General features: G+C 52.9%; 1 protein-coding gene across 6 annotated transcripts in view; it reads right to left on the bottom strand.

The window, feature by feature from the left end:
- The window catches only part of WNT3 (Wnt family member 3), a 54,454-nt gene extending 33,227 nt beyond the window's left edge, over positions 1-21,227 (bottom strand). For all 6 annotated transcript variants that reach the window (XR_013406985.1, XR_013406984.1, XR_013406983.1 and 3 more), the window contains exon 1: positions 20,472-21,227. Coding sequence is in view for 1 of the 6 variants with exons in the window: in XM_028836978.2 (XP_028692811.2) it covers positions 20,472-20,845 (374 nt within the window). In the remaining 5 variants the exon portion in view is untranslated. The remainder of the gene's footprint in view (positions 1-20,471) is intronic.
- Between the last annotated feature and the right edge of the window lie 516 nt (positions 21,228-21,743).

The raw sequence follows: 21,743 nt of genomic DNA, 5'->3' as shown, positions 1-21,743 counted from the left end.
ACAGGGTTTCACCATGTTGGCCAGGCTGGTCTCAAACTCCTGACCTCAGGTGATCCTCCCGCCTCGGCCTCCCAAAGTGCTGGGATCACAGGCATGAGCCACCATGCCCAGCCAAAAACCAGTATTTTTAAGTAATGGAATAAATATGTAAAATTCAGGATGTGGTCACATCTGGAGGGAGACGGGGAATTGGCTGAGGAGGACCTACAGATAGACACAATGGCCTAGTCACGGTCTGGTCCTTCAGGGATATGGTGAGGCTCAGGTTTTCATTCTGTTATCATATCTAATACATATGATTGCTCTCTTGTATATGTCAAGTATTATGTAATAAAAATATTTTTTATCAGCTTGCAGGAGAACGGCTGGTATCTGCTTAGGCTTGTGCCAGCCGTACCATTGGCACATCAGCCGTTCTTCACCATGAATTCCTTCTCAGAGTTTAGCAGCCCTCTCTCACCTAAAGGTTGGATGCACATAGTGACTGCCAACCCTGGATCAGCCTGCATCCCACCCAGGCCTCCAGCACTTCCAGCCACACTTACTCACTGTGCTTAGCAGGGCTTACACAGTCAGTGCCTCAACCATTAACTAGGGTGATACTAAACCTACACAGACCACTCCTTGGAACCCCCATAAAAACCCCTGATAGGCCGGGCGCAGTGGCTCACGCCTGTAATCCCAGCACTTTGGGAGGCCGAGGCGGGTGGATCACAAGGTCAGGAGATCGACACCATCCTGGCTAACATGGTGAAACCCCGTCTCTACTAAAAATACAAAAAATTAGCCAGGCATGGTGGTGCGCGCCTACAGTCCCAGCTACTCAGGAGGCTGAGACAGGAGAATAGCTTGAACCCGGGAGGCGGAGGTTGCAGTGAGTCAAGATCACACCACTGCACTCCAGCCTGGCAACAGAGTGAGACTCCAAAAACAAAAAAAATCCCTGATAACTAACCACATTTAATTCACCCTTCCTCTTCCTGAGAACTGGAGGCCTTTGTGAGTATTCTGGCCAAAGAGGATACCAGAACACAAGGTCATGCCAGAGTCTGTGTTGCCTTTTGTCCACCGAGTCACTGACTTCTGCCACATGCCTCCTCACCTGCTTCTTTCTTCAGATAGGCTTACTGGTTGGGACAAACCAGCGTAAAGTGTGTGGGATTCCCTGAAGCCAGCCTTTTCTGTTTTGGAAGGAATTCAGATCTTTCTGCCCTAAAGAAGCCTGGCCTGGGATAGAATATTTTTATAACTCTGCTACATTAAATGACCTGTAGAACATCCTTAATTGCTCACCTTCATCTCAGTTTCTATTATTTCTACTTTTTTTTTTTTTTTGAGATGGAGTCTCACTCTGCTGCCCAGGCTGGAGTGCAGTGGTGTGATCTTGGCTCACTGCAACCTCCGCCTCCCAGGTTCAAGCAATTCTCCCACCTCAGCCTCCTGAGTAGCTGGGATTAGAGGTGCCCGCCACCATGCCTGGCTAATTTTTGTATTTTTAGTAGAGACAGCGTTTCACCATGTTGGCCAGGCTGGTCTCGAACTCCTGACCTCAAATTATCTGTCTGCCTTGGCCTCCCAAAAGGTAGTGATTACAGGCATGAACCACTGCGCCTGACCAGTTTCTGTCTATTATTTCATTTCAACCTCACAACTACCTTGAGATCATATTTTTTATCCCCATTATACAGAGGAAGAGACCGAGACTCAGATTTTTAAAAAACCACCCAAAGCAAAGTTCTAGAGCTATGAGGTGGACATCTGGGATTTACACCACAGGTGCTTCTGTCACAGAGCCTACCCTCTTTCTGGAGTGCTATGTTGCCTCCCCTCACCAAGGTGAGATGCCCAGAGCTGGACTTCCTGGGAGACCACAGAGCGAGGGGAGTGCCCTCCCAGAGGGTGGGGACCAGCTGAGCCTGGACTACAACCTGCTTGGGAAGGAGTCTGATTCCTGGGCCAAGTGCTAACAGAATTCCTATTTATTTATTTATTTATTGGAGATGGAGTCTCACTCTGTCACCCAGGCTGGAGTGCAGTGGCACAATCTCGGCTCACTGCAACCTCCGCCTTCCAGGTTCAAGCGATTCTCCTGCCTTAGTCTCCCGAGTAGCTGGGATTACAGGCACATGCCACCACACCCAGCTCATTTTTGTATTTTTAGTAGAGATGGGATTTTGCCGTGTTGGCCAGGCTGGTCTCGAACTCCTGACCTCAGGTGATCCACCCACCTTGGCCTCCCAAAGTGCTGGGATTACAAGTGTGAGCCACCATGTCTGGTCTGATAACAGAATTCCTAACCGTGCTCCTGCAACAATCAGGATGATGTGTGAGGCTCGCTAGTGATGCAGAGGCCTACAGAGCAGAATCCCTGCCCTCAGGGGCTGACTCTTGCACTGGGAAGACAAGACAGATGCACATGAAGAGGTATCTGAGAATACAGGAAAATACACAACAAGTATCAGCTGGTCTTCCTGGCAGAGCATCACAGAGGCAATGAGAATCCAGCTGGAGCAGGGAGAAAAGAGTCTGGGACCAGCAGGTGACTCTCAACAGTATCCTTTCATCCCACAACCTGTCTTTGAGGATCCACTGTGTGCCCTGTGCTATGTTTGGTGGTGTGGGTTGAAAGATGATGGAGACCTGGTCCTGCCCACAGGTGACTTACAGTCTAGTCCATGAAATAGATGTGCTCAGAAGGGGCTTTGCTGGGGCCGTGGTGCTGAGGGAAGGCTGCACAGAGGAAGTGATGCCTGAACTATGATTTCGAGACTGAACAGGGGTTTGTAGTCATCCCAAGAGAAGGCAGGGGGTAGCGCAGAGGCACGGAGAAGTGAGATGCACACAAGAACAACACAGACTGTAACACAAAATTAATGTCAGCAAAACGTGTGGCTAACTCACTGAGTACACACCTGACCCTGTGCTAGTCTCACATGTGTTATATCCTTTCATCCTCACACTAGCCCTCATTATCCCCATTTTACAGAGAGAAAACCGAGGCTCGGAGAGGTTAAGTCCATCCAGATAAAAAGGCAGAACCATCTAGAGTCCAGGACTGCTGTACGCAGGCCCACGTGCTTACCCATGTTGGGGCTGGGAGAGGAGCGGGTGCAGGGCGGCAGGGGCCAGGCTGAGGAGTGTACAACGATACAGTCATATCTGCTGCTGCTGCACTCCTAATTAGACTGTTTAAAAATGACCAAAGTGGCCGGGCGCGGTGGCTCACGCCTGTAATCTCAGCACTTTGGGAGGTTGAGGTAGGCATATCACCTAAGGTCAGGAGCTGGAGACCAGCCTGGCCAACATGGTGAAAGCCCGTCTCTACTAAAAATACAAAAATTAGTCGGGCATGGTGGCGGGTGCCTGTAATTCCAGCTACTTGGGAGGCTGAGGCAGGAGAATTGCTTGAACCTGGGATGTGGAGGCTGCAGTGAGCCATGATTGCGCCGTTGCACTCCAGCCTGGGCAACAGAGCGAGACTCCATCTTGAAAAACAAATTAGGCCGGGCGCGGTGGCTCAAGCCTGTAATCCCAGCACTTTGGGAGGCTGAGGCGGGTGGATCACGAGGTCAGGAGATCGAGACCATCCTGGCTAACATGGTGAAACCCCGTCTCTACTAAAAATACGAAAAACTAGCCGGGCGTGGTGGCGGGCGCCTGTAGTCCCAGCTACTCGGAGGCTGAGGCAGGAGAATGGCGTAAACCCGGGAGGCGGAGCTTGCAGTGAGCCGAGATCGCACCACTGCACTCCAAGCCTGGGCGACAGAGCGAGACTCCGTCTCAAAAAAAAAAAAAAAAAAAAAAAAAAAAAAAAAAAAGAGAAACAAATTAAATTAAATTAAATTAAAATAAGACTGACTAAACTGATCAGAAAAGAAGATCCTTTGGGGCTGAGAAAGGCTAAAACATGGTCCAAGTTTAACAAAAAGGGACTTGGAGGTAAGTGACCACAGCTGTGAGGGAGGGCAGTGCCACTGTGGGTCTGCCGAGGGAGGGATGGAGACGATGCAGCCACATTAGAGGAGGCAAGCTTTCTTCCCGATACTGTGCCGGTTGGACCCTGGTGGAACCATTTCCCCGCCACGCCCTAGGGACTCACTGCAGCACGGATCCTGCCTGGAGTGAGACCACGCAATGGAGCCTCATCCACCATGTGCCCAGTATTAAAAAGTTTCATGCCAGGTTCACAAACTGTTAAACGTAAGATATTCTATCCAGCTCATTAAGCTGTACACTGACAAGTTGTGTGCTCGCCTGTACGCATGTTTGTGATATTGTAAAATATATATTTGGTCTTCGACCTAGTTTCCCAGCGTACAACTCCTAAAATCCTTAGAATCTCCAAAGTGATGTCTTTTTGTATGCTAATGAGCTGACGGAGAGCTGGCAGCCCCTAGGGAGCTTCAGGATGGGGGCTGGTTACCCCAAAATACCCAGGCAGGATTAAAGGGTTGGACTTTTTTCTTTTCTTTTTTTTTTTTTAACGGAGTTTGACTCTGTCTCCCTGGCTGGAGTGCAGTGGTGTGATCTCAGCTCACTGCAACCTCCGCCTCCTGGGTTCAAGTGATTCTCCTGCCTCAGCCTCCCCAGTAACTGGGATTACAGGCGCCTGCCACCACGCCCAGCTAATTTTTTTTGTATTTTTAGTAGAGACGGGGTTTCACCATGTTGGTCAGGCTGGTCTCAAACTCCTGACCTCAGGTGATCCACCTGCCTCGGCCTCCCAAAGTGCTGCGATTACAGGTGTGAGCCACCACGCCCGGCCAAGATTAGAGGGTTGGACTTTCAACCCCAACCCCGACCCCATCCTTCGGGAAGGGGAGAGGGGCTGAAGGTTAAGTTGATCACTAGTGGCCAAATAGTTTAATCAATGATACCTATGGAATAAAGCCCCCATACAAACCCAAAAGGACAGGGTTCAAGTGCTTCCGGATAGTTGAACACGTGCAGGTTCCTGGAAGGTGGCGTGCCTGAGGAAGGCATGGAAGCTCAGTGCAGCTTCTCCCAGACCTCGCCCTATGCACCTCTTCATCTGTATCCTTTATAATAAACCAGTAAACCAGTAATATCCTTTATAATAAACCAGTAAACGTGTGTTCCTGTGTTCTGCGAGCCACTCTAGCAAATTAATGGAACCCAAGGAGGGAGTCATGGGAACTCTGATTTATAGCAAGTCAGTCAGGACCACACGTAAAGCAGCCTGGGGCGTGGGATTGACACTGGAAGTGGGGGGCTGTCCTGGGGACTAAGACCTCAACCTGTGGGATTAGATACTATGTCCAGGTGGAGAGCGTCAGAATTGAATTAGATTGGAGGACGCTGACTGACGTCGGCCACAGAATTGACGGCTTGCTTGGTGTGTGCACGCATTTGGTCACAGAAGTCTTCTGTACTGATTATTGCAGGGTGAAAGCGGAGAAAAGACAGTTTTCATCTTTTCCTATACTTTCATTAAAAAGTTAATCATTCGGCCAGGCGCAGCGGCTCACACCTGTAATCCCAGCACTTTGGGAGGCCCAGGCAGGCGGATCATCTGAGCTCAGGAGTTTGAGACCAGCCTTGCCAACATGGCAAAACCTTGTCTCTACTAAAAATACAAAAATTAGCCAGGTGTGGCGGCACACGCCTGTGATTCCAGCTACTCAGGAGGCTGAGGCAGGAGAATTGCTTGAACCTGGGAGGCAAGGTTATAGTGAGCCGAGATCAGGTCACTGCAATCCAGCCTGGGCAACAGTGCAAGACCATGTCTTTAAAAAAAAAAAAAAAAAAAAGTTAAACAATCATTTTATCTTCCTATCTTGGCAAAAACCGTATTTGCTACCTAGAGGACTAGATTGTCCCATAAAGTTCACACTAGACAGTGGTGACCTGGGAGATCCAGCCCTGAGCCTGCAGCCTGCCCATCCCTTCTGCATCCCACACTGGATGCCCCAGCCACACCCTCAAACTCCAGCCACAGTCCTTGCAAATGAATCTCCCTGGACCAGCCCTTCGCCACCAGCAGTGTGGCCTGCCCTGGCAAGATGAGCCCCAGGCAGAGGCCTGCAGGGCCTGGAAGCAGGCTCACAGCTGTCTGGGCCAGAAACCCCAGGAGCCTAAATTCTCATGATGCAGCTGAAGAGGGTGGGCATGGGCTGTAGGTGGGCATTTCTCCCTGAGGACCCAGCATGCCTTCTCCTTTCAGGTAAAGCGTGTTTTCCCTTATGTCCTGGCTGTGAGGAAACGCAGGGGAAGCTCCATTCTTAAAGCTCCATCCTTGCACCCGCATTGACCTTGACTTGCATATTTGTCTTCTCCTTGACCTTGATCCTGCTCTTCTGTTTTTGTTATTTATTTTTATTTTTTGAGATGGAGTCTCACTCTGTTGCCCAGGCTGGAGTGCAGTGGTGTGATCTCGGCTCACTGCAACTTCCACCTCCTGAGTTCAAGCAATTCTTCTGCCTCAGCCTCCTGAGTAGCTGGGATTACAGGCATGCATCACTATGCCCAGCTAATTTTTGTTTTTTTAGTAGAGACGGGGTTTCACCATGTTGGCCAGGCTGGTCTCGAACTCCTGACCTCAAGTAATCTGCCTGCCTCGGCCTCCCAAAGTGCTGGGATTACAGGCGCAACCCACCGCAACTAGCCTGTTTTTATTTTGTTATTTAATTTGATGTGTTTTCCGTCATAAGCCTCTTGAGGGCAGGCATGCTGGATTCCAGACTCCCTGCCCTATGGGGAAGGGAAACGCTGTAAGACACCAGAGGGAAGCCTCTAAATCAGAGAACTGGGGGCAGGCCTCCTCTTTCCCTGATTTAAAGGCAATTATGTGGCTATAGGACTTGCAGGAAGTTGTAGAAAAGCAGGTGAGAGATCAGAAGAGGGAGAACAAGTAAAGGTGAGTAGAGGATGGGTTGCCTGGGAGAAATTGTTCTAGGGAAGGAATGAGAGTTGAAGCCAGCTGGACTTCCTGGGTCAACTGGGGACTTAAGAGAACTTTTCTTACAAGAGGTTTGCAAAATGCACCAATCAGTGCTCTGTAAGAATGCACGAATCAGTGCTCTGTAGCTAGCTAGAGGTTTGTAAAATGGACCAATCAGCACTTTGTAAAATGGACCAATCAGCACTCTGTAAAATGGACCAATCAGCAGGACGGGGTGGGGGGACAAAAAGGGAATAAAAGCTGCACCCCACCCCACCCCCTAGCAGCAGCAACCTGCTTGTGTCTCCTTCCATGCTGTGGAAGTTTTGTTCTTCTGCTCTTCACAATAACTCTTGCTGTTGCTCACCCTTGGGGTCCTTAAGAGCTGTAACACTCACTGCGAGACCACAAACCCACCGGAAGGAACCAACTCCAGACAGGAAAATTCAGAGATGAGACAAACCCTGGTCCTCAAGTGAAAACTGGAACCATAACCCTGGAATCCCAGCACTTTGGGTGGTTGAGGCAGGAGGATTGTTTGAGCCCAGGAATTCAAGCAAAAGTAATGTAAGGAGATGCCATCTCTACAAAAAAAAAAAAAAAAAAAAAAAAAAAAAAAAAAGCCAGGCACCGTGGCTCACGCCTGTAATCCCAGTACTTTGGGAGGTCGAGGTGGGCGGGTCACCTGAGGTCAGGAGTTCAGGACCAGCCTGGCCAACATGGTGAAACTCCATCTCTATTAAAAATACAAAAATTAGCCAGGCGTGGTGGCAGGCGCCTATAATCCCAGATACTTGGGAGGCTGAGGCAGGAGAATTGTTTGAACCCGGGAGGTGGAGGTTGCAGTGAGCCAAGATCTTGCCATTGCACTCCATACTGGGTGATAAGAGTGAAAACTGTCTCAAAAATAAATAAAAATTAAAATTAAAAAAATTAGCCACATACAGTGCTTGCCTGTAGTCTTAGCAATTTGGCAAGCTAAGGCAGGAGGATCGCTTGACCCCAGGAGGTTGAGGCTACAGTGGGCTGTGATTGTACCACTGTACTCCAGCCTGGGCAACAGAGCAAGATCCTGTCGCAAACCAAACCAAACTGAAACTTGACAGTGATATTCACATCCCCAGGAAGAAAACCTGGGTCTGGATTAAGGAAAGACTGAAGCCAGATCTAAGGAGGAACTTCCTGGTTGTGGTGTGGTGTCACTGAAGGGCCTGGCTTTAGGCAGTTTGTCTCTTGTTTAGTGCTCTGGGGTTTACCACTCATGGAGCCTTGGGCAACGGAGTGGTGCCTCAGGGCCTCAGTTTCTCATCTGTAGAATGGGGATAACTAGAGTCTCTGCCTCCTGGGGTTGTCGGGAGGATGAGCTAATGTGTGTGCTTTGTTTCCTCAATGTATGTGATACCTGGGACATCATAAGCGAGGAATTACTAGCTACCACTGGAGCCTGCCCACTTGCTTCTGAGCTCCTTACAGCTCCCGGTTGGGTCCCGTGAGTCTCAGTTTTCTTTTTTTCTTTTTTGTTTTTTGAGATGGAGTTTCACTTTTATTGCCCAGGCTGGAGTGCAATGGCCAGATCTCAGCTCACCGCAACTTCCGCCTCTCAGTTGAAGCGATTCTCCTGTCTCAGCCTCTGCAGTAGCTGGGATTACAGGCACATGCACCACGTCCAGCTAATTTTGTATTTTTAGTAGAGATGGTGTTTCTCCATGTTGGCCAGGCTGGTCTCGAACTCCTGACCTCAGGTGATCCGCCTGCCTTGACTTCCCAAAGTGCTGGGATTACAGGCATGAGCTACCGAGCCCAGCTGAGCCTCAGTTTTCTCACAGGTAACTTGGGGATGAAGAGGCTGCTTTCCTGAGGCTGCTTTAGCTTCCAGGACAGTGCAGAGGTCACAGACTCCATCCTTACTGGTAGCAGAGAAAGGCTCCGGAATCCCCTAGAGAAGCTGCAGTTAAGATGGAGGACCACCCAGCCTGAGGCTAGACATTCTCTCCCCTGAAGTCAGGGGCTGGGTGGGGTGACGTGCAGATGTGCTGCCCAAGGGCAGAAGCGGAGGGGAGGGGAGAGCCAGTCTGAGTTGTGAGGACACCTCGCTGGATGAATGGGGAGATCCCTGGCCAGTCACTCCCCTCTGCTTCTCCTTGGGGTTCCATCTGCAGAGTGGGGCTTGGCCCTCACGAAGGCTGCTGGGGACGGGAGCAGCTCCGTTGGAGAGAGGGCAGGTGCCACCTGGGCACTCCATCACCTGTGGAAAGGTGGCAATAGCACTGTGGGCTTTCAAGGCAAGGGAGGGTGGGAGGAACCAGACGTGAAGGGAGCCAGGAGAAGGGGTGGACACAGTCATTGGCCAGGAACAAGAGACAGTCCCTAGAGGAAGATTAGGAACCAACCTCAGCTTTAGAATGGAGAAGATCATGAAGGAAAGAAAAGAGGCGACTTCTCTGAAGACAAGCTTTTTGTAAACTTGGGGAAAAGCTGACAGTAAAGAAACAGCAAGAAGGCCGGGCATGGTGGCTTACACCTGTCATCCCAGCACTTTGGGAGGCCGAGGCAGGGGGATCACTTGAGGTCAGGAGTTTGATACCAGCCTGACCAACATGGTGAAACCCTATCTCTACTGAAAATACAAAATTAGCTGGGAGTGGTGGCGCGTGCCTGTAATCCCAGGTACTTGGGAGGCTGAGGCAGGAGAATTGCTTGAACCCGGGAGGCGGAGTTTGCAGTGAGCCGAGGTCACACTACTGCACTCCAGCCTGGGCAACAAGAGCGAAACTCTGTCTCTAAATAAATAAATAAATAGAAAAAAAAAGAAACAGAAGTGGACTGGAATTCTCACAACTCAAAACTATCCAGTCAGGACCAACTCCCTCCCAGAGCAATGTTTATTTTGCTTTTTAATTCGCATGTGCCTTGCTTCCTTCCAGAAAGGATTTGAAGAGGTTGACAGCAAATGTGTATCCTAAAGACAAGTCTTTATTGAGGATCCACTATGCCCAGGCCAGGTACAAAGACTCCAACATGCCTGCCCTCAAGAGGCTGATGACGGAAAACACATCAGATTCAATAACAAAATGAAAACGGAAGAGCAGGATCAGGGTCAAGGTCCACCCGGGTGCAAGGATGGGGCTTCAGGTGGACCTCTAAGTTTTCTCACAGCCAGGACATAAAGGGAAGCGTGCTTTATCGGAAAGGACAAAGCATGCTGGCTCCTCGGGGAGAAATAAAGCTGAAGGTCGAATTGTAAAAGTGAAATGAACAATTGGCTATGTCAGAGATACCAACACAAGAATTGGACTAGGGTAAGAAAGAAGATTCTGCCCGACTGCTTTCTGGCACTTATATGATGGAGACCAGATGCAAAGCAGCAAAAAGGACTAAGTAGAAGGAAAGAGCTTAGTGCTGGAAGGAATCTGAGAGGTCATTTACGCTATCCTTTCAGTTTCACAGATGAGGAAACTGAGGCCCAGGAGGCAGTGATTTGATCAAGGTCGCCCCTTACCCATCCCAGGGGCAACAAAATGCTCACATGGCCACTGCTGTCAGCAACTGTGCAGTCCCAGCTTACGGACAGTCTGATGACTTGTGGAAAGGTGGCCAGTGAGGAGGGCACATCCCCAAATAAGAGACTTCCCAGACGTTCACAAATAGTATCTATAAGCCCAAAGTATCAGCCTTTGAGTGGAAGGTCAAGTGTAAACCTGCCTCAAAACCATCCTTTGGGGAACAAAGTAGAATATGAACAAGCACATTTTTATGCCAGTAACAAGTCCACAACCGAGCTTGAATGGTGGTAGAAGGAAAAAGGGCTTTAGGTCCACCAGGATGTGGGCTCGGCTTCCCACGCCATACCCAGGCTGCACTATAGGACTCCCTATCGATAAACTGGCAAGAATTAGACTCAGATAGATCATGGCGTCTGTATGGGGACCAGCATGTAGCACACAGTCAACAAACATATTAACCTCTTCCTGGATAGAGAAACAACTTCCGCCAATTGCAATCTTAAAATTAACGACTTAGACACTTAAGCATCATGTGAGCTGGTGAGCGTGGAGGGGGAAATAGTACACGAATAGGAAACGTTTGCAAATGGAACTGGGATTTTAAAAAAATGAAAAGAAACCCAGGGGAATTGACACTGGGAGAAAAGGCTCATCTCCGCTTCTGGGGCAGCAGCCTGCTCTGGTCGAGGGGCCCGTCCATCTTGGGAGACCCTCTAAGGACCCTTCATAGTTCAGGGCTACATGACCTAAGCCAAGTGGGGTCCAAGCTGAGCAGCGCAGAGCAGACTGACCCCTGCTCAACAGGCCCCGGGTTGGGCTGCCTTTTAAAGTCAGAGAGAAGAGGTGGAAGTATTTCAATGAACAAGCAAAAACGTGAGTACTCCAGTTGAAGAGGGATGTTGGGGGGAGGTTTGTGAAAGGTACAACTGTGCAGGTGGACAGAAGCAAAATCATAGGGAGCCTCAGTGCCAGATAGGAAGAGGGGAGCCATGGGAGGTTTTAGAGCAGGGGAGTGGCACCCTCAGCAATCCGCCTTGTGAAGATGATTGGTGGGAGCTGGAGAGGAGGCGGGACGCCTGCTCACTCACGGCACAAGCCCCTATTTGCATTACTAATGAGATTGGTTTTCCTTGCTGGCCCAGCTGGCTCTGGCAGATAAGTGGGACTCTGTGCCCAGGGGCAGGTTTTCCAGAAAGGTCTTCCAGACAGACCTGGGTGCTTGGTCCTTTTCCTCCCATCCCCCTCCCCAACACACATGTTCACACACTCAGTCCTCCCAGTTTTTCCAGCTGAGCTGGAGGGAAAGGCTTGTGCCCATCTCCTAGTTTGCTAGGCCTTACCCAGGCCATTAGGATTCCCTGATGACTACAGGCCTCAGCAGAGCCCCTTCCAGCTGGCGGCCCTTTGCCCTTGCCCCCCTCACCTCCACCTACATCTTCCCATGTGTCCCTGGTTGGAAATCTCACTCTGGGTCTGGCGGGTGGTTTTTGCATTAGGCCAGGAGGATAACCAAGCCCCATGCCCTGAGCTGTGAACCTGGGCATGCCCCGTGACCAGTTGGCCTCAGACCTGAGGCCTCTGTGCCCTCTCCCGGGGGCTGTCCATTGAGCATCAGGACCCCTACAGGAAGGAGCTGAGGACTCCGCTGTCCAGCCCCGCTTCTTCCTCTGCTAGAAATATCAACTCCTCAAGCTCAGAGGCTCAGCGTTCATTCTTAGCACTGTCTGAGCAGGGTGTAGCTCTTATTCCTCTTTTCTTTCTTTCTTTCTTTCTTTCTTTCTTTTTTTTTTTTTTGAGACAGAATCTCGGTCTTGTTGCCCAGGCTGGAGTGCAGTGGTGCAATCTCGGCTCACTGCAACCTCCGCCTCCCAGGTTCAAGTGATTCTCCTGCCTCAGCCTCCCGAGTAGCTGGGATTACAGGCGCCCACCACCATGCCCAGCTAATCTTTTGTATTTTTAGTAGAGACGGGGTTTCACCATGTTGGCCAGGCTAGTCTCAAACTCCTGACCTCAGGTGATCCACCCCCCCTCAGCCTCCCAAAGTGCTGGGATTACAGCCACCGCACCCAGCCTTCTTATTCCTCTTTTCTAGGACTCACAATGATAGTTAACTTCTCTGGAAAGAACCTGACACTTCCCAAAGTGCTTTCCCAAAGAGTATTCCACCTGAAGTTCTTCACGGCCCTGCAAGCAGGCAGGGCAGGTGGTTGTGTTATGATCATCATCCAATTTGCAGATGAGAAAACTGAAGGAGGGAGGAGACTCATCGACGGTATCACAGCTCTTTGTGTGTAGAGTTCAGGGCTCTGCACGCCCGACCCTTCCCTGAGATTGGCTTTCAGTGACCACCCTCTCCACCAGGCACAGATGGAATAGCTGGGCCACCGGAACGTGGAACACAGCCTGCAGGACTGCAATCTCGGAGCTGGAAGTCCTTGGCCGGCAGCTTACCCAACTCTCCTATTTACTGAGACTCAGAACAGTTAAGGGAGTTGCCTAATATCAAGATGGTGGCAGAGCCAGGTCTCAGGTGCCCTAACTCCCTGCCCGGAAGCCGACCACCTCCTCACACTGGCCCCTCTCACCCCAGAGCCCGCTCCGGCGTCTCCTTCATTCCCTAGATGTATGGGTGTGCCTGACATTTCTGGAATTCACTCCACACACATAATGAGGCCATTTTGAGAAGGCCCGCCTCGGGGGGAACCAGAGAGCTGTCTAGTGTCCCCATCCTGACCCCTGCCAACTCCTCCCGGCTGTACAAGCCAGGCTGCAAACAGATAAATCGACACTACTGGCTTCGGCAAGCCTACCCCTGCTCGCCCTACACCTTTCCAGCCTGAAGAACTAGCAGTGAGGGATTTGGGATTCACCGCTGCCATGCAGGGAACGAAGCGGCCTCAGGTGTCATCAGGCGGGTTGCTGCATGGGTCAGTATTAATGTGGCAAATGCTGATGTCAACTTAGCAGGTATGGAAACAGAATGGGGGCTCCTATCAATGGCGTGGAAGTGATTGTAGCTGCACCCAGTGGCATTGGTGTGACTCTCTGAGATATTAGTTTGACATGAGGGTATGGGGCTGTGCCTGCTGGCAGAACTGTTGTGCACTTGGGGTAGCCGCTGTGCTCACGAGAGATAGGCTGCCTAACGCTGAAGAACCGGGTTTCAGCCTCTGAGCGCAGGACCTTCTCTCCAGCCGCCGTGGCCCACTGAGACCCGAGCGACAGAAAAGGAGCAAACGGGCAGGCAGGCCCTCCCAGGCAGCAGCAGGACAGGGTGCCCGAAGGAGAGTGTGGAGTTGCCACTCAAAAGATTCTAGAAACTCTGGTCGGGTGCGGTGGCTCACGCCTGTAATCCCAGCAGTTTGGGAAGCCGAGGCAGGTGGATTACCTGAGGTCAGGAGTTCGAGACCAGCCTGGCCAACATGGTGAAACCCCCATCTCTGCTAAAAAATACAAAAATTAGCCAGGCATCGTGGCGCACACCTGTAATCCCAGCTACTTGGGAGGCTGAGGCAGGAGAATCGCTTGAACTCAGGAGGCAGAGGTTGCAGTGAGCCAAGGTTGTGCCACTGCACTCCAGCCTGGGCAACAGAGCAAGACTCTGTCTCAAACAAAAAGAAACTCAATAAACTCAACTCTGCCCAGGTGCCTTAGCTATTTCCCTGCCCAGAAGCAGGCAAGAGACCGAGTGCTCCTTCCCAGAAGGCCCGTTTTCCAGCACGTCACCGTCCAGTCTCCCTTGCAGAAGTCCTGGGAGATGGGATCCGGCCTCCTCCCTCTCTTCCCACCTTCTCCATTCCCAGAAGCTATTCCTGCACTCCTGGCGTAGCCTCTCATTGAGAGCAGGGAATTCCCTCTCTGGCAGCAGGATAAAGAAGGACCCTGCTTGGAGCTGGGACAGCCAAAGGGACAGGGCCTGGACGGGGAGGAGGTAGAAGTCTGGCCCCTGCTGCCCCCCGCCCACATACCTCCACCCCCTTACCCCCGCCCCAAGAATGTAATTAAGCAGCAGCTTCTGCCAGGAGCCAAGCTTTCTGCCTTCCGACTATAAATCACCTTCTGAATCATCTCTCAGCTCCTAGAGAAGGAACTTCTGCTCAGGCTGCTCCAGGCGGCCCTGGTGCCACTCCCCCTGGGAAGCCTGCCTCCCCCACCCCTCCTGTGCCCAGCCCCCTGGCTCTAGGTCCTAGCAAGAGTCTGGCAGACTCTGGGGGTCAGGGAAGGATGAGGGGACACTCCAGTAACCTTCTCTACCCTGCCCGCCCCTTCCTGGGCAGGCAAAGAGCTGCAGTGAGGTTAGCCTAGCCCAGCGCCCTCAACTTAAGAATAAAGCTACAGCACTGTGGGGCAAACAGGCAAAAAGAAGAAAAGGAGAAAACAGAGCCAGGTGTGGCAAATCTGGGAGGGCTTCTTGGAAAAGGCAAGTTTGGCTCCAGGGCTTCAGTGAGCCAATAGCTTGCAGATAGGAGGTGAAAACAGCTAACATCGATATATTTCCTGTACGCAAGGTATCATTCTAAGAAGTATTCACTGAATCATTTTTGAAACCCTATGAAATAGAGGCAATCATTACACTCATTTTACAGATGAGGAAACTGAGGCTTGTAGAGGTTAACTTGCCCTAGGTTACCCAGGTAGTACATGAAAAAGCCAGATGTGAATGCAGACGGCCTGGCTCCAGAAGAGTGGGAGGGTTTGGGGCGAGGTTTGGAAGTGCAAGCAGGTTGGCTTGGCGGGAGTGGGGCAGCCAGCTCTTTGGGATTTAGGTCAGATGGAGTCACAGAAAGAAAGGGGTGGACTGTCTAATACAGGCCCGGAATGTGTGCCATGGAGTGTCATGCTTCACAGCAATGAAGCCAGAACCTGTCATAGCCCTGTGACTCTGAGAGGCAGAAGGGACCCCTCCATATGGTTGACGAAAATGAAGCCCAGAAGGAGGCAGGGACTTGAATGAAGCCCAGAGAAGGGAAGGGACTCATCCTAGGCCAAGGGTCCATTGGTATTGAACTTGGAATTCAGACCTAGGTCTCTCCAACACCCCACTCCCACCATTTTCCAGCATACAGGATAACATGGATGTACAGATGTAACCTCAGGATGGCTCTTTGCAGGGGTGTGGGTGGGGCTAGGCTTGCCTCCTCCCTGCATTAGGAATGAGGGGTGGAGGATGTCTGGCCCTCCTTGGCAGCTGGAGAAGGTTTCTGCGCTCACATCAGGGTGGGTGGAAAAGGTTCTGCTCAACTCCTGGCTCATCACATTCTGAGACCAAAAAAATTTCCTTTTTCCCACTTCTTTTTCCCTTGAAGGGTCTGTTAGCTGCATCCTCCTGTGAGATAAGTCACCTTTCCTGTGCCATCCCCTGGTTTCTTGTCTCCTGCCCAGACTGAGGAGAGACTTCCTCCAATTCTACATCTGCCCAAGTACCATTCATGTTTATTAGCATTAAGTTCTGTAGTGAATAGGATGAGATGCTTGCTGGGCTGAGTCCATTCTTTGGAGATTGCTAATCAGAGCCCTCTCTGCCTCAGTTTCTCCACCTTTGTCAGTGACTGAGCATGTACCCAGATGGTAGGGCTTGGCTGGGTTTGCCACTGGTGAAGCTGCAGCAAGTACCTCCTAAAGAACTTGGCACCAAAGTCCAGCTCCTGACTCTTTTGACCTCCTCGCCAAAGGTCTTCCCACCAGGCCAGGATTAATTGCAGGGCAGACATCATAGACCCAAGCCCTCAGATTCCCTGGGGTGGAGGTGGGGGTGATACTCAGACTCCACCCATCACTCACCTCCTGGCCCCGGAGCTGTGGATAAAATGCTCTGAGAGTCTAGAACTTTCCCTGAGAGCGTCCCCTTCCCCCATGCCGTCCCCACACATATTAAAGCAGGTTCTTCTAAGGACATAACTCAGCTCAGGCTCTTGGTATTATTACAACGTTTGACCTGTTTTTTTCTTTTTAAGCCAAATGTGATCCTATCAGAAGAATACCAACGGATCAGCCACCAATTTTGCTCCCTCTGGACTCCGAAGCCCCACCCATGATGGGGGCGGGGTGAGCAGGGGGGCTGTTAACTCACTTCCAAGAGACCTGGACTAATTTCCCCGCCATATCCCCCCAGGGAAAGGTCTGCCCTGGAAGGGAGACCACCCGGTTAAAGCCTGGCCATCCAATCTGGTATCTGCCCATCTGTCTGTCTGTCTGTCTGTGGGATCAACAGCCTCCAGCTAGCTCAGCTCCTCACCAGCCCCAGCCAGCCCAGCCCCAGTGAGCTGTAATTCCTGCCTGTTACAAGTGTTAACACCTGGCCTGGGGCCTTCCTCCCCCGCAGTCTCCAGGTGCCTCCCTGAGCCCAGCCCACTGACCCCCACGGGGTTTGACTGAACATGTTCACAGGCCTCTGAAAGGCGGGTGGAGGTGGGAGTGGGTGGGAGAGGCAGCAGGACATGTGACAGATGGGGAAACTAAGGTAGGTCCTAGGCAGGTGCTCGAGTGGAAGGATGGGTCCCAGGACGACGAGAACGCAGGTGTCCTATTTCCCAGGTCACTGCCCTTGTCCTCTGCAAAACACTTTCACCCAAGCTGTGAGGCAGGGCAGTCTGGGGACCCCTGGGTGAAGTGTAAGGAAGCAGACCCAGATGGGTGGCCACTGGTCCTCAGTCACACAGCGGCAGGGTGATCTCCAGCAGGCCCCCTCCATCTGCATGTCCACCGCTGGAATGTAGCAGGTGCTGGGCTAGGCCCTAATAATATAGGTTCATCCCCCCACCCCACACCCCCAAGAAGGAGAAGAAAGACAAGTTTCTCCAGCAGGAGCTAACTGGGACTGACAAGGGGAATTTGAGAAATCAGTGCTGCTGTTTCCTGTCCCGGCTCTGTCACTACCTGGAGAACATCTCTTCCTCCCAGGGATGTCAGTTTGAGGCCCCTTAGAGCTGTCCCTTCTGGTCAACCTTCTCTCAGGACTGGGGTCTGAGCAGTGCGGGCTCAGGGTGTTGTGCTTGAGGGTCCACATGGACGGAAATCCCAGCTACCTGACTTCCCCTGTAAATCCTTCCTGGGGAATGAGTGAGCTGGGTGGTCCAAAGAGGGCAGGCCAAGATGGGCTTAGATGCTCAAAGTGCTGGAATCTGACTGCCTGGCGGGGGCTAGGTTGGGAAGTGGGGGCAGAAATGGAATCAGGAAGCAGAGGCCCATCTACCCTACAGCCCCAGCCCTAGCCCTGAGAAGGTGACTCACCCTCCACCCCAGCTCCAAGACCAAAGGAAAACAACCTCAGAGAGAAGGGCCAGTGACTCTAGCGCCTGGACAGACAGGACAAGCTGGTGTCAAGGAATCCTGTGCCCCTGCCTCTCTAGCGTGCCATCCCTGGCCAGCTGTGCCCCCTGAAGCCACCTTGTGAGACTTTTGCTTCCTATTGGACCTTCCCTCCGGGCCCATGGCTGCCCACCAGACACCCAAGCTCAGGTGTCATTCATACCCACAGGTAGATGTCTGCAAACATATTCACAGCCATTCAGCCCCAGGCCCAGCACCTGGGGACAGGATCACAGGCAGACTCAGACACAGCCCTCACACAGCTATGGACTTGAGTATCGCTCTCCTCCTTACAAGCACAATCAGGTCATGGCCATGAGCACTGATATTCACGCACAAAGACATCTGTGGGGCTTTCCCCACACTGTCATGAAGGCATGCGCACGCACGTATACACACACACACACACACACACACACACTCACTCACATGCCCAGTCATGAACACAGTCAAGCCCAGCGTCACAAGCAGACACAGGCTCTGACCTTTACATGGGCAAAGATACTTCTAGACTTCTCTCTGTCTCTTACACACGTACATACACACATCACAGCATCAGCCACTTGCTAACACTTGTGTTCAGAGACACAGCACAACCTGTCATGGGCCATGGATTCCCCAACACACCCACACGATTTCACATCCACAGTAGCCCAGTTGCAGGCACAAACACTTTTGCACATAGAGACACACTAGTGTATAGAAAACACTTCTCGGGGTCATAGACCCAGAACACATACACACACACAACACACACCCATACATCTCTCTCCTCGGCTTAGACAAAGCAGCATTCCTGTCCCCCACCAAATTCCCAAACAAGCCATGTGTCTAGCATTATGTTAGGGCCAATGTCTTGACCTTCCAGGTTTCCCCAGCGTTTCCTCCTATTGGGTCCCTATCTAGATGGTCCCCAAGACACCATTTAACACCAGAATCTCCACTGACTGGAAGAGTGCCATCTTCTAGCTCATAGGGCTGGAGAGCCTGGGCTCTCTTCCTCAGTCCCTGCCACCTATGGGCTGCCAAGCCTTTCCTTCCTGCCCTCCCCCAACCCGCCAGAGTCCCTGCGAAGGCAAGGCAAAAAACGGCATGGCCTTGGCCGGAGAATGGGAAGAGGGGCAGGAATGGCCGGGTGAGGCTAGACTGGTGTCGGCAGCAGTCTTTCCCCAGACTGGCCGAACCTCCTTCCTGAGGTCCCTGGCTGCCCTGGCCACCCCATGGACTTCTTTATGTGCTGGAAGCCTCAGGTGAGCCCAGCCCCACGGAAAAGTGTGGGTTGGGCAGAAGAAAGACTTCCCCTTGGCTGGCTGTCCTGGGAGCAACTCCTAGTACCCTCTAAACAGAGACCGTTGGCCATGTCCCCACCCTCTCTCCCAGGGGCCCCAAACACCCAGACACAAATGCTACCACCCCAAACAACTGGAAGACTCGGGGTGTGGCCCCCAAATCTCGCTGTCTCTGCTCCTCCTACCCTAGGCTCTGGGTTGGTGAAAGGCAGGGAGTCTGGGGACCTGCAGACAGTACCGCACCATGGTGGCACTTCTCTCTGACTTTCACCCCGGGGGCCACAGCCCATTTCTCACTCACAGATCCCAAATTCTTCCTCCTCACCTCCCACCCCCAGGCCGAGGCTCTCCTGCATCCAGGAGGGGAAGATTCTTTAATTAAAGTTTTCCGGAATGCAGGGGGCTGGAGACTGGGGAGAGGCGGGGTGTAATTTAGAGAACTGGTTTCAGTGTCTTCCCCTCTGGCCCCTGGGACCTGCAGAGGGTGGGAGAGCGGCGATGGGGCCGCTCGGAAAACAAGGGGACTCCTGGAGCTGGGGCTCCCAAAGGGATGTTTATTCCTCACCCCGGCCCCCCAGACACGCACAGCCCCCCAAGCACTGCGCCCGGCTTCCCAGCCTTATTTACTAAAATGTCTTTTGTATCCGCATTTCTCAGGGACGGAATTCTCCTTTCCCTCTCCCTTTCTCCTCGGTCCTCGGTTTTCCAAAAGGAACAAATGTGACATGGAGAATTGGATTTTTGGTCAAAGAATAACAAGCCTACCCCTCCCAGACAACCCATTTTCAAGGAACCCCCCTTTTGCCAGGGTGGACAAGCAAGAAATGAATAAAATCCGAATTCAATGGCATCCCGGATCAGCAAATACCATATTCACTTCAGAGGCTCAAGATGAATCTAGAGCAGTGGGGAGAATCTGATGAAATACCCCCACCCACTCCCCTGCCCCGGGAGGAGCCCTGAAGCCTTTGGGGTCTGAAATAGGAAGGCAAAGGGGGGTTATTGTGGGGGAATCTCTTGATGGAGGCGCCGGCAGAGGTGGGGTGGCAGTGAAGGAACAGGATGGTTTTGCCCATGAAGACCCCAAAATGGAGAAGAGGAGTGGCTGGGCCCCAGGGACAGTGCTGGATTTCCAGAAACCCAACTGCAAGCAAATGGGGGGTCTTCGGGGGCCTCTAGATTGGGACGGGCAGAGGGTTAGGATCTAAGAATAAGAAACCTTCTGAGATGGGAAAGTCCTCCAGCCCCTGCAGCGGGGAGCAGGGAAAATGGTGATTATCAGAGGAGCCAGGAGTTGGATTCTGAAGGCGACACCAGCAGAAAATCCAGGAGGGGTAGGTGGGTGGGGGGCTGGAGGGAGGCGAGGAGAGGAGCCCCAGCCCTGCCGCGGCCCACCCCCGGCCGGCGCCCCCACCTTCCCCGGACGCGGCGGAGAAACCGGGCCGCGGGTAGACAAGAGGCGAGTCTTACCACCAAATTGGGTAGCCAGCGAGGACCCTGGTGCCACCGAGCAGGAGGCCGAGGAGCAGCCCGAGCAGGTGGGGCTCCATTAGAAGCGGCGCCGAGGAGGAAGTTTGCCCGCGACCATGAAGAGGGGGAGCGACGCCCCCAATAGTTGGAACAAAGTCCACTTGAGATTGGAAATGACTTTCGGGCTTGTCAGAAGCGCACCTCCACCCGCAGCCGCCCCCCTCCCGAGCCCAGCGCGGAGCAGCCGGGTTTGAGGATGTCAGCGAGCAGCCAATCAGCGCCCGCGGCCTAAGGTAAGAGATGAGTCTGTAGTTCAGCCTGTCAATCACGCGCCCCTCCCGCCCGGCCCACAACTCGGGCTCCGGGAAGGGCATCGCCCAGCAAACTTGGGCAAAGCCCGCGCCCCGGACGCCGCGGGGCTTCGGGAGGATGCGGTGGGCCGGACCCTCTGCTACCGCCGCGGCCCCCCGCTGGCCAGGGTTAGGGCGCGGGGGTTCTGACCCGGGCGTTCACATGGCGAGGGCTTGGCGTGGGCATGAACGGGTGGCTCCTCTGCTGGCGGGGACTGTGACCCGTTGGGACGTGGGCCCGCGAGGAATCGAGGGTAGAAAGCACAGGGATGTTTCCAGAAGCCCCTCTCGGGCAGGCCAGGATCAGGGGGTGGGGGAACGCACCCCCTCCCAGCTTCCAGCCTCCCGAGTCCGCCTGCCCGCCGGCCTCTAGTCGTGGCCGCGGGAGGTCGCTTCCCGGGTGTCCGAGGAACGTGCGGAAAAGTCCGCTGAGGCTCGAAGGTCTGGCTGCGGGCGGCGCCGGGGGACGGAGCCGAGTGTCATTTGAGTCTTTTGTCAGGGATCAGATCGGTATCGGGACCTCCTGCTGCCTTTGCATTTCCTGCAACTGACACCAGCGGCCAGTCGCATTTCCTGCTCTCGGAGTCGGGTCACTTTCTCCTCCTTGAGGGGTTCAGGCCCGACCTCTGGCCAGGGTCGGAGGCACGACCCACAGCCTCACTGGGATTCTTGGTTGGACCATCAGGGACCGGTGAAACGCGCAGCTCTGGCCGAGGGCGGCCCAGGTCCTTGGAGGACCTTGTTGCCTTCCGGAGCGCCCCTCACTGCCTGACTGTCCCGCCTGAGGCCCCGGTTCTGCTGATAGGGAGCTCCAGACTGGGGTTTGACGATAGAGGCTCTAGCCCTGTGCGGACACCAAATGCTTCCAGATACCCACCCCTCCCCACAGGAAAGGAGTCCTTCTAGGCCCCCTCCGGGCTTG

Source organism: Macaca mulatta, chromosome 16 (assembly GCF_049350105.2).
Source record: "Macaca mulatta isolate MMU2019108-1 chromosome 16, T2T-MMU8v2.0, whole genome shotgun sequence".
NCBI lineage: Eukaryota > Metazoa > Chordata > Mammalia > Primates > Cercopithecidae > Macaca > Macaca mulatta.
This window is presented reverse-complemented; position numbering and strand designations above follow the sequence as displayed.